A 14,597-nucleotide genomic window follows, 5' to 3' on the forward strand; every position below is an offset into this window, starting at 1 on the left:
TAGTGACCAACTGTGGTATTTATTTTTTTTACCTTCAAAAAAGCCTCCATAGATTGATTCACCTCCTCTTCCATTGCCTGTGAGAAGTAAAAAGTATATAAGTACATCACACAAACAAAAAAAATAAGTAATTTTTGTAAATATTGTTTGGTTGAAACAGCTTGATTGTTTTTTATTTCAAAATGTGAGGAAAACATAGACAGTCATTAGTCAAGTTAAAAACATATTTAACACATCTACGTACCTTCACTAAAGTCTCCACCTTGAATCATGAAGTCTTTTACAATACGATGGAACAGACATCCTTTGTAGTGCAGTGGTTTCTGTGTTCCTTTACCGATGCCTTTCTCACCTGGATAATACAAAATTAATTGATAAAGGTTTCCTTGAAGTGTGTGCCATGAGAAGCAAGTATTATTGATAAGCTTTGGGAGGTCCATGTATTCCTTACCGGTACAGAGGCATCTGAAGTTTTCACATGTTTTGGGACAAATGTCTGAAAACAACTCTACCACGATTCTGCCAACTGAAGACAACAGGTTAGAAGATTTCTGTTTTAAACACGTCATTCGCTGGTCACTGTTTGATTAATGTAGAGGTGTGGACACTGAAGCCTCATTCACACAGATACATATAAACACAGAAACTATGTTGACATGCCAGTTCTTCTCCTTCAAATTCCGTAGGTGACAAAACAATAGTTGTATCCATATATGCCCAAAAGCAAATACTTGTTTACATTTTAGGAGAGCTCACAATGCGTTGATTTAGGGTTGAGTTAAAGGTTAAAATATTTTTAACCATGCACATCTACCAATAACCTCATTAGAGCAGCAATGCTCGTAATATACCATTTACTGCTACTACATATGCAATCTAATTACAATCCTGCAACTTTGTATGCCCTCAGGGACAGTCAGTTGGACTATATCTGTTTAATACATATTTATTCGACACTTTACACGTGACTTCATGTTTATGAGCATGCGGTCTGCTTCTTACCGAGCACGTTGCTGATTCCTACGTCAAAAAAGCACCGAGGGCGCTGGACCTTTATCCCCATGATTAACCTCTTCTGATCAAGCTCCTGCAGGTCAGATTCACAAAGAGTCTGAGGTGACAATGGGATAAAACGGGATATAACACGGTTAACACGTCTCAGCAGACAAATTAGTTCAAGCAAGACTAAGCATGCAAAATAAACAGTAACGGCCAAAAGACGATTCGTTTCATGGAACAGAGTAGCGTTTCATTAACATAATGTTATGAGTGGTATTGTCGAACCGTTTTACTTACTAGGTAACGTCATTCAAAAAATAAAGTTGGCTTTTAAAAAACGGTTTTATTTACCCACAGTGACTATTTTATTATGCAGTTTCACTAAAACCCAGCGTTAACACAAGGCCCGGTGCTAGCATTAGCCAGCACGACTAGCGTCAAAACATAACGAAGAGTTCGGCTTCTAACACAACACGGGGCCTTCTATTGAAATCCCTTATCTACGTGTGCAGTTAGTACTTTAATTAATTGAAAATATCTCATCACCTGAGAAGCAGTGGTTTCTGCTAATGAAACATGCAGCGGTTAAATAACGACGGGAAATGAAGTTTCATTCAGCGTTGAGCCGACTGTTTCCAAAGATGGCGCGACAGGGACGTCAACCTCCGGGTGCTCGTGCTCCATTCAACGTAGAGTACGCACTCGAAAAAAAACACAGGGTTTTCATACCCTGAACTTTACCTGTCAGGCACAGCTTTGTCCTTGAATAACGTACTGGCAGTCACAACTACTTTAGGTGTTTGTAAATTGCAATTTATGAAGTAAATGAATGTTAATTTATATATAGCAACGTGGCCTGGTTTCAAATTAATCACCTTCTCACCATTGTTAACTATGCAGGAAAACTACTTGCAACTATTATTTAAAAATATTTTTTTTAAAAAGAAGTTTGCCTCCAATGTGGAAAGGGATGTCAGTGAAAGTAATTCCTAACTTAAAAAGACTCAAAGAGTTTATCTCGTCAATTGTTATGTGATTGTAAAAATGTCACAATACCAGAGGCAAATCTAGGAAAATCTAGTCAGAATATATACAAAAAAAATCGAATTCGTTATATTGATACGCTTTATTCTTTACTCTATTTTTTGCCTGTAAGAACAAACCCAGGGTTCAACACGTAATCGTTCAACATTGGCTAAGGAAATGTTACACATGTTAGCACACATGCTGTACTGGTTTGACTTTGAATGGGTAACTTTATGGACAGTACTGGATCTGGTGCCAGGTAAACATTACTGAAGTCTAGAAAAACCTACACAAGCCTTAATTATAACTGTACCACTAGGTTGAAGCGATGGTTTTACACAATTTAGGAAAGTGTTTTTTACCCACGTGAATGCCTCATTACAGCACTAGGGTAACCATTGATAGTCCCGCATAGGAAACTAAAGATGTTTCTGCACAACCCCAATGAGAGATGTCCTCCTCTGAGCAAGTAAGTTTTTATTGCTGAGATGCCAAATATATAGAATGTAGTAGTTGGGATTACATTAATGCCTGTTTCTTTTAAGTTGACATAGGAAGAACATCTCATTGTTGAACCATTTGGCTGAACCTTCTGCGTTTGACACCAGTGTTCAGTGGACACTATGACTGCAGTGAAGACTTTTGTCCATACATCTTAACCCAGACAAAGGGCATGTAAATATGTTCCGGCTCCGGTTTGTAAATTCTTGCTGTCGTAGGCTCCTTCATGTTGGGACAGGGAACACAGACCAGGTTCTGGAACAGCTGCTGGTTTGCTCAGACAATAACCAGGTGCTTGATCTGGTGGGCAAGAACATAGCCAAGCTCACAGTGAACCATGTCAGCTGTGCTGTGAGGATGTTGTGGCACTTTGAGAGGGAAACAGAAGATTTCCGCAGGAGGCTGGAGCCTATTAACACCCACCCTCAGTTCTTGACCCTCAAGATTTTGGCTCAAAATAAAACAGTTCTGATGGATGATCCTGTGTTGGTGGACACACTCTACAACTTTCTGAGGTACATTTTAATACAGTAGAACATGTTTGTTTGACAAATATAATAACATTTTTCAGTAAAATGCAAAAAGTCCAAGTTAATTTCTTAAATGCAGTTTTTTTATGATTATTACAGTTGTTGTGAATTGTATTTTTTGGAAATGGGATTTGTGTATACTTGTGTCAAGTCAGCTCATTAAATTAACAACTTTCTTCTAGATTGCATGTTGCTCCTCACGACTCTGTCATTCAACATCTGGTTTCAGAAGCATGGTTAAGGTTGGAGAGGTACAGTTCACTTCATTTTAATTTGTTTTTTTATGCAAAGCACAACAATATTATATCAACAATATTCATACTTATTTAAATTAATAAACTAATTATTTATTACCATATACTGTATGTATTTGCACAATGCCACACAATCTGCAATATTTTTATTTTTTTGTAAACAAATATACAGTTATCATTAAAAACATAAATGCAATATAATAAAATATAGTTTAACATTTTAACTTACTGTTACTCTAATGTCATTTTTTCCAGTTTACCGATCGCCAGCCTTTCAAAGTTTGCCAATTGTCTAGTTGATCACCACAATAGATGCAGTCGTCTTTTTGGCCAAATCACCAGCATCCTGGACAAGAAGCTGTCCTCCATCACTGAAGCCAGGTATGTCATGAGCCCATACAGGTCTGTTGTATGCAACTCGTATGACTGATTCACTCATTGACATTCTTTTTACAGGGTCCTCACCTCACTGATGACAAGCACGTCTTTCCTTGTATCCCCTCGGCTCCGAGATGCCTTAATTAGCAGAGCAGATGATCTTATAGACATAAATAATTGTGTCGACTTCTCCGATCCTCGGAGAGTGGTGCAGTTCTTGCGTCATCTTCAGCATGTGGATATACCAATGTTGGAAAAGTGCAACAAGATATTTATGCAAAACGTTGCTTTTATGAGTACAACTTACATCAACATGATCCTGGAGTTCTATAAGTCCCTCCAGTTCCACAACAGCGAGTTTAATCTGGCTGCAAAACAACGACTGATAGAACTGATTGACTCAAGCACTGACCCATTCTCTTTTTTTCAACTGTTTTGTGCATTGGCTCCCATGGGAAATCCAAAACTCAGAGAAAGGTTTGTAGAAATTTCACCTGAAGGGAAATCCAATTTCCTACAGAGTCCTTGATCCTCACCAGTCTACTCTGTGGTCTCACTACTCTTAGGTTGGAGAACACCGCCTTGCTGCTAGCAGACGATCTCAGTGCACATCAGGCTTTGTATGTACTTACATCATTGAGAGAGATGCAGAGCAGCAACCTGAGCTTATTGAACAAGTGAGTGTGTATTACTGCCATGTAGAATAGACATGTTACATCATCAATCCAAAGTGTCAGGCTTTGGGATGGGTTGTTAAAGACCAAGTTCCTGGGAATATTTTATATAATTTTTTTTATATATATAAAACACCACATCTTCAACGCTATTGATAGATGCCTTCTTTTTATAACCAGTCTGATACAAATGCTAACTGAGTAACAATAAAGTTGTTGCTTGCATGTTTTTAAAACTCGAAGTAAATATCTATCACATTATTTTCATGCGGAATTATGTTCCAGAGTTGCATCAGCAATCCAGAGGAATCTTCACAACTATAAACCAATAGAAGTGGCCAGAATCACCACATACCTTTACAGGCTGCACTACCAAAACCCTGAGCTCCTCACTGCGCTGAAAAACACCACACTAAAGTGAGTGTTTGTTTTTGCCAGGGGATAGTTGGTTGTCTGACTGAAGGACTAACTGTATTTTGTTTGCCAGTTTTTTGCAGCAGAAGACAATTCCACACGAGCTGGCTGCGCTAGTCCGGACCTTGTCAATGCTGCCCAACCCGAGGCTGGATCAGACAATCAAGTCACGGTTGGAGGCAATGATACCACAGTGTAGTCTTGACGATCTGAAGACCATTGTCTATGCTGTAGACAAATGGATAGAGAAAGATCGGTCCTACTGCCACAATACACCCGATAAGTATGTCCATCTACTGCAAGCTGTGAAACGCCACGGAAAAGAGTGGCTGCAAAAAACTGATCAGCTAGACGTAGTGCTAAGGGACCTCAGATTTGTCCATGGGAAGTGGTTTGATGAAACTCTGCTCAATGAGACAATAGCCACTATAGAGGGGATGATGGATCAGATATGCTGGAAAACTGCTCCGAACCTGGCAACCTTCTTATGGAAGATGAAACACATCTGCCCTCCTCTGCTGGACAGAATTGTCAGTGTTGCCATTGAAGACATTGACAAGGTACTTTAAGAAACATCACTGCAGTGTGGGCTTTGACAGTCTTAGTCTCATTATTACATTGTAACTTATGTGTAATATTTTCATATTTAAAAAGATCTTATAATCTTAATTAGGCCTATATAGTATATGAATGTGAACATTTATAATTTAAAAATATAATTATTTATTAGTTTTGGTCTGGAATAAACCAGATTTTCCCCGCTCCTGTTTTCATACCGAATTATGTTCATTGGATCTCCGTTTGAATGTCATTTGTCAAATTCAGTCACCGGGAATTGGACATCAAACCTGGTAGATTCTTTTCTCCATTTTTAAGTGCGTCAATATGTTTCGTCATCGTCATTTAGCCCCTCATTGCTTTCTGTTTTTGTTTGACTAAGCATTTGACGAAATTAACTCTTCATCACAGCATGCTGAAACCAAGTTAACATACTTATACTAACTGTAAATTGCTGTATCATTTTCCAGATTCACTACACTTCCATATATGCCCTACTGCGTCTCTACTCTCACATGAATTACGATTCTGCACAAGTGGAAAAGCTGTTTGAGATGTCCGTCCAGTACATCACTCCTCACATCAGTAAGCAATACGTCGCTTTATTTGAATTTGACCAGTTGTGAGTTCACACTGACGCCATCTCTCAACTTTAAACCATATATAGACTCCCTACACCCCCACCTGGTGGTTGACCTGTCTTATTGCTTGGCTAAGGCTGGATATTTCCCCGAAGAACTGATCAGAGCAGTCTTCTGTGTTGACTTTCTGAGAAAGCTGGATTCACATCTAGAAAGTAGGTGTCCTGTGTGAATCTCTGTCATTATTATGAATTCCCAAGATGAAAATGCCGGGCTCTGCTTTAACCTGTTTCACATCACTTTTACAGCCTTGTCTAAATCCCTCAGTTGGTGGACGCGCCTGCACCTCATGAAGCTCAATCGAGCCGTGTGCATAGAGTGTCCAGAGTTCCAGGTGCCATGGTTTCATGAAGAATACTGCAAGTTTTACCATCACACAGGTACAGTAATGTTGTTTTTGGTTGTCTTTTAATGTCTGTGGATTAATACTTTGTTTTCAGTTTAATTTGCAGTATCAAATGTCTGTTTTCAGGCACCTTTTGTCTCAGCTCTGTTCAGCAGCAGATCCACAGCATGTTGGTTGATATCCTTGGAGGCGTTAACTATGTTCGACCCGCAGTTATCACGCCATACTTTTACATGTTCGGTGAGTGATATCAGAGCATTTTTAGTTGAGGTAATCAGTCTTCTTACACACAAAAATGGAAGTTCTTTGTGCATGTGTTTCTTTTTCAGACTTTGAATGTATACTGGACAAACACCTGCAGCCTTTGCCTTACAGTAATGTAAGCACATTGTCAATATCAGACAGAGAGAGGGTTCAGTGGGGGACCAGCTCACGGGACATGGTTATGCACACGTTGCCACCTGGAGCGCAGCGGTAGCAGCTTATTTGAATTTTAACATGAATACAGCAATTATGCAAATATTTAGAAACTCAAATGTTTTTTGTTGCTGCTCTTTGTTCCTCTTCCAGAGTCGCTGTGGTCTTCCTTAGTTCAAAGTTTTTCTGTAAAAACGCCCATCACATTAATGGTGCAGCCATGATGAAAAAAAGACACCTGGAAATCCTGGGATATCGCGTTGTTCAGGTGAAAAGACTCAAGTCCCATTGACCTTTGACACAGGCTGTAGCAGGCACAAAAGTAATACTTTACTTAATACTTTTTTTTTCAATTAAATCTTAGATCCCTCACTTTGAATGGCACTCCATGGAATTTTCATCACCAGATGCTTGGAAGGTATATCTTCGGAAGAAGATTTTTACAGAGATTTCTTCTTGAATGCCTTAATATTAAATATACATGTATGTGTGCATATTGTATATATATATATATATACACTGTATAATAATTGATTTATTTTAAGAATGTGAACTTAGGCAAAATAAGTATCTTGGCATGGCTAAGTGGCTGATATTTAAGTGCTCCACTTTTGTCATGGAGCGACAAGGTTCCCTGTGACTGTGTATATTGTCCTTTTTGTATAAGATTAGGTTTTTTTTAAATAAAATTAAAATTTTGATGTCCATATGGTTAATTTAACATTAATGAAAACTAACTCTATGATCATAAGAGCCCATTCTGCTGTAATGTCACCTGTTTAACTCTGCAAAGATACACTTAATTTATTTAAAAATGTCTTTCGTATACTGTACATGTCTGGATTATCACCAAGATGTTAATGATTCTTCCATAGATTATAATCACATATATAATTTGTACGACAGCAACAAATTCTTTAAGTCAAATGTAGCAGGAATCGATTGCGTTAAATAGTCGTCTGAAATTAAGATTCAAGATTCAAGTAATGCTTTATTATTAAACATTTTCCAGTTTCTTTCCAGAGTCCAAAAATCATAGAGGATTAGGTTAACTGTTTGCTCTCAGTTGACCATGAATCCATGAAGTGTGAATGACAGACGACTGACGTGTCCAAAGCTTATTTTTAAACATAAACACAAATTATTGTGAGGCAAACATATTTGATATGTACGTGTTTTTTTTATTTATTTTACATAAAACACTTTTCTAAAGGCTGTGATGAAAACTACATGCCATTAGCTGGGACTTAAGGCGAGAGATTGATTCCCTAAAAGTTAAAAAAGACAAATGTACTAGAAGAATGTACCCAAAAGGTAAAGGTGTGTGTCTGAGATGTTGAGAGAATCGAAACAACCATGACCCTCGTGTGAGCAGTGAGGTTCTCCTACAGCAGCAAAATATACAGTTTTATAGTCTGGGCATCCTGGCTGTGTTCAGACGCATGGACACACAGGAGGCACCGGCTGCGTATCGCATTTCTTTGATCATTCCTATCCACTGCTTCTTGTCATCGTCGTATCTGGTGGGGAGAAAGGACGGGGAAGTAAAGGTGAAGGAAAGAATTGATGCCATAAAATTAAAAAACTATAAGATAATATGTACATGAATATAAAATGCAAAAAAAAAAAACGTACTGCCAGATGTCGATGACTTCACTGGGTGCACACTCTTTGTTCTCGTCCTCCACCATTGTGAAACCCCCGACAGCGTACAGCAGCCCTCCGCAGCTGACCAGGTTGATGGAACTCCTCTCCTGTGGAAACTCTGTAAATGGAGCCCACCTGCAACAAAGATGTTTGAGGTCAACAAGGCCAAGATACAGACTATAGTGTCTCCTGACAATAACTCAAATATGGCTGGAAGTAAGGTGCTGCTTAGTTGTAGATTAAACACCAGAGTAAAACTTTGACCTTTTCAAAATGTTTTGCAGGCTGCCTCGCCATAGCCCATGGCACCCCTTGGGTCCCTGAACCTCTGGCTGAGAACTACTATACTTGGATGTGTGATAGTATTCGACATTATTTCCATATATTTTGTTGTAGCTCTGACGGTGGGAGAACGTACTTGTTGGTTCCAAAGTCGTAAGCTTCACATGTGGCCGTGATGCCTTCTTCATTGACTCCTCCGGCAACAATAATTTTTCCCATGTGGACTGTGGCTCCAAACATGGACCTGGGGGTCTTCATGGAGGCCACCTCCTTCCACTCTGACCTCTTGTGGTTGTACGCATACATTTTGTTGGTCGATTTACTTTAATCCACAGACAAAGTGGGTACAAACATTGAAAAAAAAAGTTAAATTGTGTAATTTATTCAGGGCTGTCAATTAAATTAAAATTTTATTCACAGTAATATGGATTAATTATCAGTACAAAACACAGGGTGTATTGTACTGAGCATGGATTAAAATATTTAAATTATATAGATTAATAGACAAATTAAAATTGTTCCCGCCCTTTTATCCAAGTCTTACTTGTCATCAGATTTGCCTCCAATACAGTACACCAGCCCGATGTCTGAGACCACACAGTGGCCATGGATTTTCACAGGTAACTTTTTCGTCTCACTCCACTTCATTTTTCTGAAAAGGACGATGAAACAAGGCATAGTAAAATATAGCCGCAGCAATAAAATGCATTAAAAAACAAGTGGTGGGTAGTTTGAAACCCACTCAGTGTCGTAGCACAGCACAGTGTCGTGTGATTCACTGGATTGCAAATCCTTTCCTGCCACAGCGAAGATGAGTTTTTCAAACTCTCCCATGGCGAACAGACACCTGGGCGAGGGCAGCGGCGGCAGAGCAGTCCACTCCGATGTGAGACTGTCCAACTGGGAGACATGTTTTTTTTTATGTACAAATGTAAGAGAGAATCTTGTGCTGAACACTGAGGCATATCAAACAGATGTGTTCTACCTTGTAGAAGTAACACTGCATCGGGTTCTCTTTGTCTTCTTCATCAATAAAGAGTCCGCCCAACACATACAGGTCGTTCTTTTTCGTCGTCAGGCTGACGTGGTTTCGTGGGATCCTTTCAGTCAAGGCAGCCAAAAAACATTCATTCTCTTGGCCGTCATAAGCCACAGCAGCTGTGTCACTGATCATCAGCAACATGTCTTTGGCGTACATGCCATATCTGCGATTATCATCCAAGTGGCCAGGCAGCTTTTCTTCTTCTTCTCCTTCTTCACCTAATCCTTTCTTCTTCTCCGGCAGTTTCCCCGCAGAGGCATCCTTGACACTTTTGAGAATCTTGAGAAGCTCAGGATTGGACTTGATGAGTTCGTCCTTTTCCACTTTTTCCTTGAGGAAGTTCTCCGGCAGAAGTCGGAAGCGAATGCACTCAAAGGCCTCTGGCAGGGATTTGATGCGTTTTTCTTTGTCTTTCCTGATCCACTTCATGACAGACTCAAACACCAGCTCCTCCTTTTCCACATTCAGTCCATCTGCCCCAATGATGGCAAAGAGTTCCGGTGGAGCAAGCTCTAGGAATTCTTCATCCTTGACTATGGACTCGAACCGGTCTGTGATGTAATCCCGAGCAGCCATGGCTAATCTGGTCGAGTTCAACATCAGCCCCAGTCTATAGATGGCCAGGCAGTTCTTCATGGACAGCTGCTTCTGCAGGTAGTTCACACAAACCGTGAACACCGATGGGATCTGGAAGCGATTGGCCACGGCCAGAATGTCTTGAACATTATTGTCATTAATGTCTATTTCGGCCGAGTACATGTAATTCACGATCACTTCCATGGTATTAGGATCCAGGTTCTCCAGGGGAACCTCATTCTGGCCCACTTCCTTGCCATCTTCCGAGAAGAAAATCTCCCGGAAAACCGGACTGCATGCCGCCAGAATGAGCCGATGGCAGGGAATGTTTCTGTCTCCAACTTTCAGGAAGCAGTCCACCAGCTTATTCTCATTCAGGAGCTCTTTGAGTCCGTCCTGTAACAAAGTGCTCTGGAACAAATGAAGCTCTTCTCTCAAACTTTGGGGATCCATTTCTGTAGACGAAGGCAGCGAAGGTGAGGCAGGGTTCAACTGACCGTTCCAGCTGGTGCCCAAAGACAACTATAGGCAGTCAGGTCTGAGGCCACTTCAATATAACTGTGTCCCTCTAAATATAGTCCACAGTTCCATCCAGCAAGAATTCAGGTTGCCCAATTCGGTAAGCTCACACAGCTGTCGCAGCCTTGTTGCTCTAGTGATTCATAAAAACATTGTTGTGCAGACACACAAAAATAACCTGTGATCTTTTCATTTTTGTACCTGTGTCAAATACAATAGAACCTTATGACACACTCACACAAATGTATAATGAAAATACAAACCTCGACAAACAAATGTATAATGAAAATACAAACCTCAGTGGCAGAACTGTGTGGTCCAACGTACAGGGTATACTGGACATTTACCACATTTACCTGATCAGACACATTTCACCCACAAAGATGTGGGAAATCTGACAGAGAACTTGTGCGTCAACCCCTTCAGTAGGGAATTACCTAACGAAGTTGACAAGGACAGAGGACAGCTGTCGGCCCAGCAGGAGACACTGTCCTCTGCCAACATTTTTTAAATACTGGTGCTTTGTTAAAACAACATTGTTATTTTGACACACAACACAACTGGAAAAAAATACATGAACACATTAATTTATTTAAAAATACAATCTGAAATACTGTTCACTTCCTAACCACAGTGACAAAATATACTATATACAGTACATGTCCACAACCAATGTAACTGTGACATATGGTAAATTTCAACAATGCCACAAAATATATAACAGTTTTTACAGAAACATAGACAGAAACATACATATAATTTGTTATGGTTCAAACTGTTTTATAAATTTCAACAAGTGCCACAAAATATTTTTATTTACAGTATCCCCTAAAACATTGTTTTTTAAAAGATTAAGCCAAAAGAAGTTTTTACAGAAACATAGACAGAAACACATTTTGCTTCAGCCCATGACCTCCCACAGACCATTAAGTGTGAAGTTGTCCTTGAGTTTTTCAATGGCAAGGCCCAGCTCCTCTGAGAAAACTGGTTCCCGATCTTGTTGCTTTGGGGTAAAAAAAAGAAAGAAAAAGAAATGATATTGAATGACCTTTGCTGTGTTTTTTTTTTTCATTCTATAATAAAGATAGTTTGCCAATAATTTACCTTGTTACCATCTGCAAAATAGGCCTGAAAGTAGAAAAAAAAGAGCAAATACACAATTTAGAATGTAAAGGTTGGCATCACTCAGACAAACAGGAACAGCAGACAACTTAGTCATGTTTAGTTTTTAGACCTAGCACCACCATTAGGTAAGGGCTATTCTCAGAGCCTGTAAACCAAACCAGTGACTCCCCACAGGAGCGTAGTGGAGGCCAGCAGGAACACTCACTGTGAACGCATCTGTCTGCTCATCAGGCTCAATTTCCACATCATCTGGAAGCTGCTCCACTGTGAGCTCATCAAGTGGCTGCGGCTGCAAAGCACGGACAAAATCACAGAATGACACTGTGACATCCGTGGTCAGTTAGAATAAAAAGTTACACCAATATTCTCTACCTTTTCTTCCATTTCGTAGTCCACTCCAAAGATGGGGTTAACGGAGTAAACCTTGTGTAAGGAGTTGATTTCCTTCAGGGCATCTTGGAGTTTATCCACGGGGTCAATTTTAAATCCAAGCACATAACCACCACTCTGTAACCAAACAGAACAAAACCGGTTATTGATGACTATAATTGTTAATGAATAAATATTAGACTAGTGAAGGGATGACAGATTACCTGACGTGAACTCTCTATCACCAAGGCCAAGCCAAACTTTGAGTCTCTAATTCTTATTGACCACTGAAGTAGAGGAAAAGAAATGTTATTTGCTTCTACATTATTTTTTTGTGGAAAAGAACAGAATTTGTGAAAAAAAAATATGTTAGCCGTCTACAGTATACTTACAATCTGAAGGTAAGGAATGCTAACATTGAAGCTTTCATTCATGTTAGCATGCCACACGACCCGGACATTGGTGATAAAGAACGTACCAAGATTACCCTGAAAGAAGGCAAAATACAGGAACAATCTCAAGTCAGCGATTCGGATGTAGCAAGTTAAGAAAACAGTCCGAATGTATAAATCTTCATTCACAAATCTTTCAATTAAAAAAACAGTCTGAATGTATAAATCTTCATTCACAAATCTTATGTTTTTGTGATGATTTAAAATTAGAAACACAAACCTGATCACTGGATAAATTCCAAACTCCATTTATTTTGTCATAGACCTGCTCCCTCGGCAACAGTCTCAGCTGTTTATTTTGAATGAGAGCAGCACGCAGTTTCAGGTCCCTGTACATTTTTGACGTCTCATAGGCCCTGCGAGAAAACCAAACATTAAAAACCACTACAGCAGATACATTCTTGGATCAGACATTAGGACAGAATTGAAGATTTAATGAGATTTAATTTTTAAAACCTGTGTACAGCAATGACGGAGGTAAACAGCCGGGGACTTCCTGGAACCACATTTGTGAAAATGAATTCAAACCGTGTATTGTTGGATTTGGTTAAGATATAGAGAGCTTCAGTTTGGCCTCTCAGTTTCTGAAAAAAAAAGAGATAGTTTTGAAGTCACAATAAATAAATTACAATAAATTATTTAGTGCAAATGGTAAAAGTCTATTCTCTATTCTATTATTTTGTTTGTATGTTTATCCGAATAAATTATTTACTGCAAATGGTAAAAGTTCTATTATTTTGTTTGTATGTTTATCCATGTCAGAGAGAAAATATGACATGAATATCACCTTCATTGAGTTGAATGAATCATTAATCATAATTAATTGACTATATAATAATTTTGATGTGTACTTACTGAGTTAGCTGTTCTGGTTGTGATATTAATAATTGAGTTGTAGCCAACAGCTAAAACAAAACAGATTTATATTTAACGACAGAGCAACACATTTTTATTATCTTCATATCATGATATTACTCTTTTGACTTGATTAAAGATATTTACATCAGTGCTTTTGCTTAATAACAATGAAATTATTACAGGTTTACTCACATAAATTAACTCTTGGAAGGGCCAGTGAGTGCCATATAATCCTCAGGTTTGTTACTAACAGACGTCCTGCAAGATAAGAAAAAATGGGTTATTACAAAACAACAAAATGAGTACCGTTTTAACCTGAAAGGTACAACAGGTTTACCCCTGTCTCCGTTGTTTCCTTTCGTGTCTTCTATGGAGTCCAGACAGTCAATAAGAACCTCTCCAGGACGAGTTTTCATCTGCCTGTGGACAACGACGCACTTGTATGTAAATCGGTGAGATTCAATGCATATGTTTATAAAAATCTACTGTTTTGAGCTGAAAATATCGTGGTCTTAAAGAATAAATTCTTCAGCCATACGCTAGGTTTAGACCATGTAACCCACCGGAGCTAATTAGCTTCTACCATTGTATTTCCAAAGCAAACGTATTGTGAGAGTTTACTTACTGAGCCGTTATGTCGAATCTTACGTCTCTGTCTTCCCAGAGCGCGTCTAAAACTGACGACATGTTTAAAAAATAATGTCACCCACAGGTTTGTTAATAAATGTATCTGTAATCCACCCACTCTCTGTACTCCAGGTTGGAAGGCTAATCTGGAGAAGCCCGTTTAGCATCTTAATCACTGTAGCAACGGACGGCAAGCCGAAGGGACAAAAGTCCTGTAGTCGTCATTACTAAAAATGTTCTTTATCGTATTTGATGAAAGAGTGAAAAATTGGGAACATGGATCCCAGTAGTTCACTACTGCACCCCTCCGTCCTGTTATATAATGTCTAAGACTATTTTTGGAACATAAAACAAGTCAACAT

At 39.1% G+C, this 14,597-nt stretch overlaps 4 protein-coding genes across 5 annotated transcripts in view; 1 reads left to right on the forward strand and 3 right to left on the reverse strand.

Moving 5' to 3' along the window:
- Positions 1 to 1,682, reverse strand: part of ppig (peptidylprolyl isomerase G (cyclophilin G)) — a 4,977-nt gene extending 3,295 nt beyond the window's left edge. The window contains exons 1-5 of one of the 2 annotated variants that reach the window (XM_008328790.3): positions 1,546 to 1,682; positions 1,003 to 1,087; positions 452 to 526; positions 245 to 352; positions 33 to 77 (exon numbers count right to left, since the gene is read on the reverse strand). In XM_008328790.3, coding sequence (XP_008327012.1) covers positions 33 to 77; positions 245 to 352; positions 452 to 526; positions 1,003 to 1,063 — 289 coding nt within the window. In that variant the 5' untranslated portion in view covers positions 1,064 to 1,087; positions 1,546 to 1,682. Of the gene's footprint in view, positions 1 to 32; positions 78 to 244; positions 353 to 451; positions 527 to 1,002; positions 1,088 to 1,537 lie in introns of both variants that reach the window. The other variant, XM_017040126.2, reaches the window with a different exon arrangement.
- Positions 1,683 to 1,845: 163 nt separating this feature from the next.
- On the forward strand, positions 1,846 to 7,233 carry fastkd1 (FAST kinase domains 1). The gene is made up of 16 exons (XM_017039649.2): positions 1,846 to 2,284; positions 2,410 to 2,494; positions 2,571 to 3,041; positions 3,239 to 3,307; positions 3,566 to 3,691; positions 3,767 to 4,165; positions 4,255 to 4,365; positions 4,648 to 4,779; positions 4,850 to 5,336; positions 5,805 to 5,919; positions 6,002 to 6,130; positions 6,224 to 6,355; positions 6,448 to 6,561; positions 6,651 to 6,795; positions 6,892 to 7,006; positions 7,103 to 7,233. The coding sequence occupies exons 3-16, from the start codon at positions 2,707 to 2,709 to the stop codon at positions 7,196 to 7,198; spliced, it is 2,505 nt and encodes an 834-aa protein (XP_016895138.1). The 5' UTR covers positions 1,846 to 2,284; positions 2,410 to 2,494; positions 2,571 to 2,706; the 3' UTR covers positions 7,199 to 7,233.
- A 62-nt stretch (positions 7,234 to 7,295) lies between these two features.
- Positions 7,296 to 11,547, reverse strand: klhl41a (kelch-like family member 41a). Its single transcript, XM_008328792.3, has 7 exons — positions 11,101 to 11,547; positions 9,653 to 11,067; positions 9,410 to 9,567; positions 9,212 to 9,319; positions 8,804 to 8,989; positions 8,374 to 8,520; positions 7,296 to 8,258 (listed from the first exon to the last, which is right to left on the reverse strand). The coding sequence occupies exons 2-7, from the start codon at positions 10,736 to 10,738 to the stop codon at positions 8,147 to 8,149; spliced, it is 1,797 nt and encodes a 598-aa protein (XP_008327014.1). The 5' UTR covers positions 10,739 to 11,067; positions 11,101 to 11,547; the 3' UTR covers positions 7,296 to 8,146.
- Positions 11,548 to 11,560: 13 nt separating this feature from the next.
- On the reverse strand, positions 11,561 to 14,556 carry bbs5 (Bardet-Biedl syndrome 5). Its single transcript, XM_008328793.3, has 12 exons — positions 14,234 to 14,556; positions 13,946 to 14,028; positions 13,801 to 13,866; positions 13,606 to 13,655; positions 13,207 to 13,334; positions 12,971 to 13,106; positions 12,691 to 12,786; positions 12,523 to 12,585; positions 12,302 to 12,436; positions 12,135 to 12,218; positions 11,909 to 11,932; positions 11,561 to 11,807 (listed from the first exon to the last, which is right to left on the reverse strand). The coding sequence occupies exons 1-12, from the start codon at positions 14,293 to 14,295 to the stop codon at positions 11,706 to 11,708; spliced, it is 1,029 nt and encodes a 342-aa protein (XP_008327015.1). The 5' UTR covers positions 14,296 to 14,556; the 3' UTR covers positions 11,561 to 11,705.
- Between the last annotated feature and the right edge of the window lie 41 nt (positions 14,557 to 14,597).

The sequence above is a fragment of the Cynoglossus semilaevis genome, chromosome 16 (genome assembly GCF_000523025.1).
Source record: "Cynoglossus semilaevis isolate Cse_v1.0 chromosome 16, Cse_v1.0, whole genome shotgun sequence".
NCBI classification, from domain to species: domain Eukaryota; kingdom Metazoa; phylum Chordata; class Actinopteri; order Pleuronectiformes; family Cynoglossidae; genus Cynoglossus; species Cynoglossus semilaevis.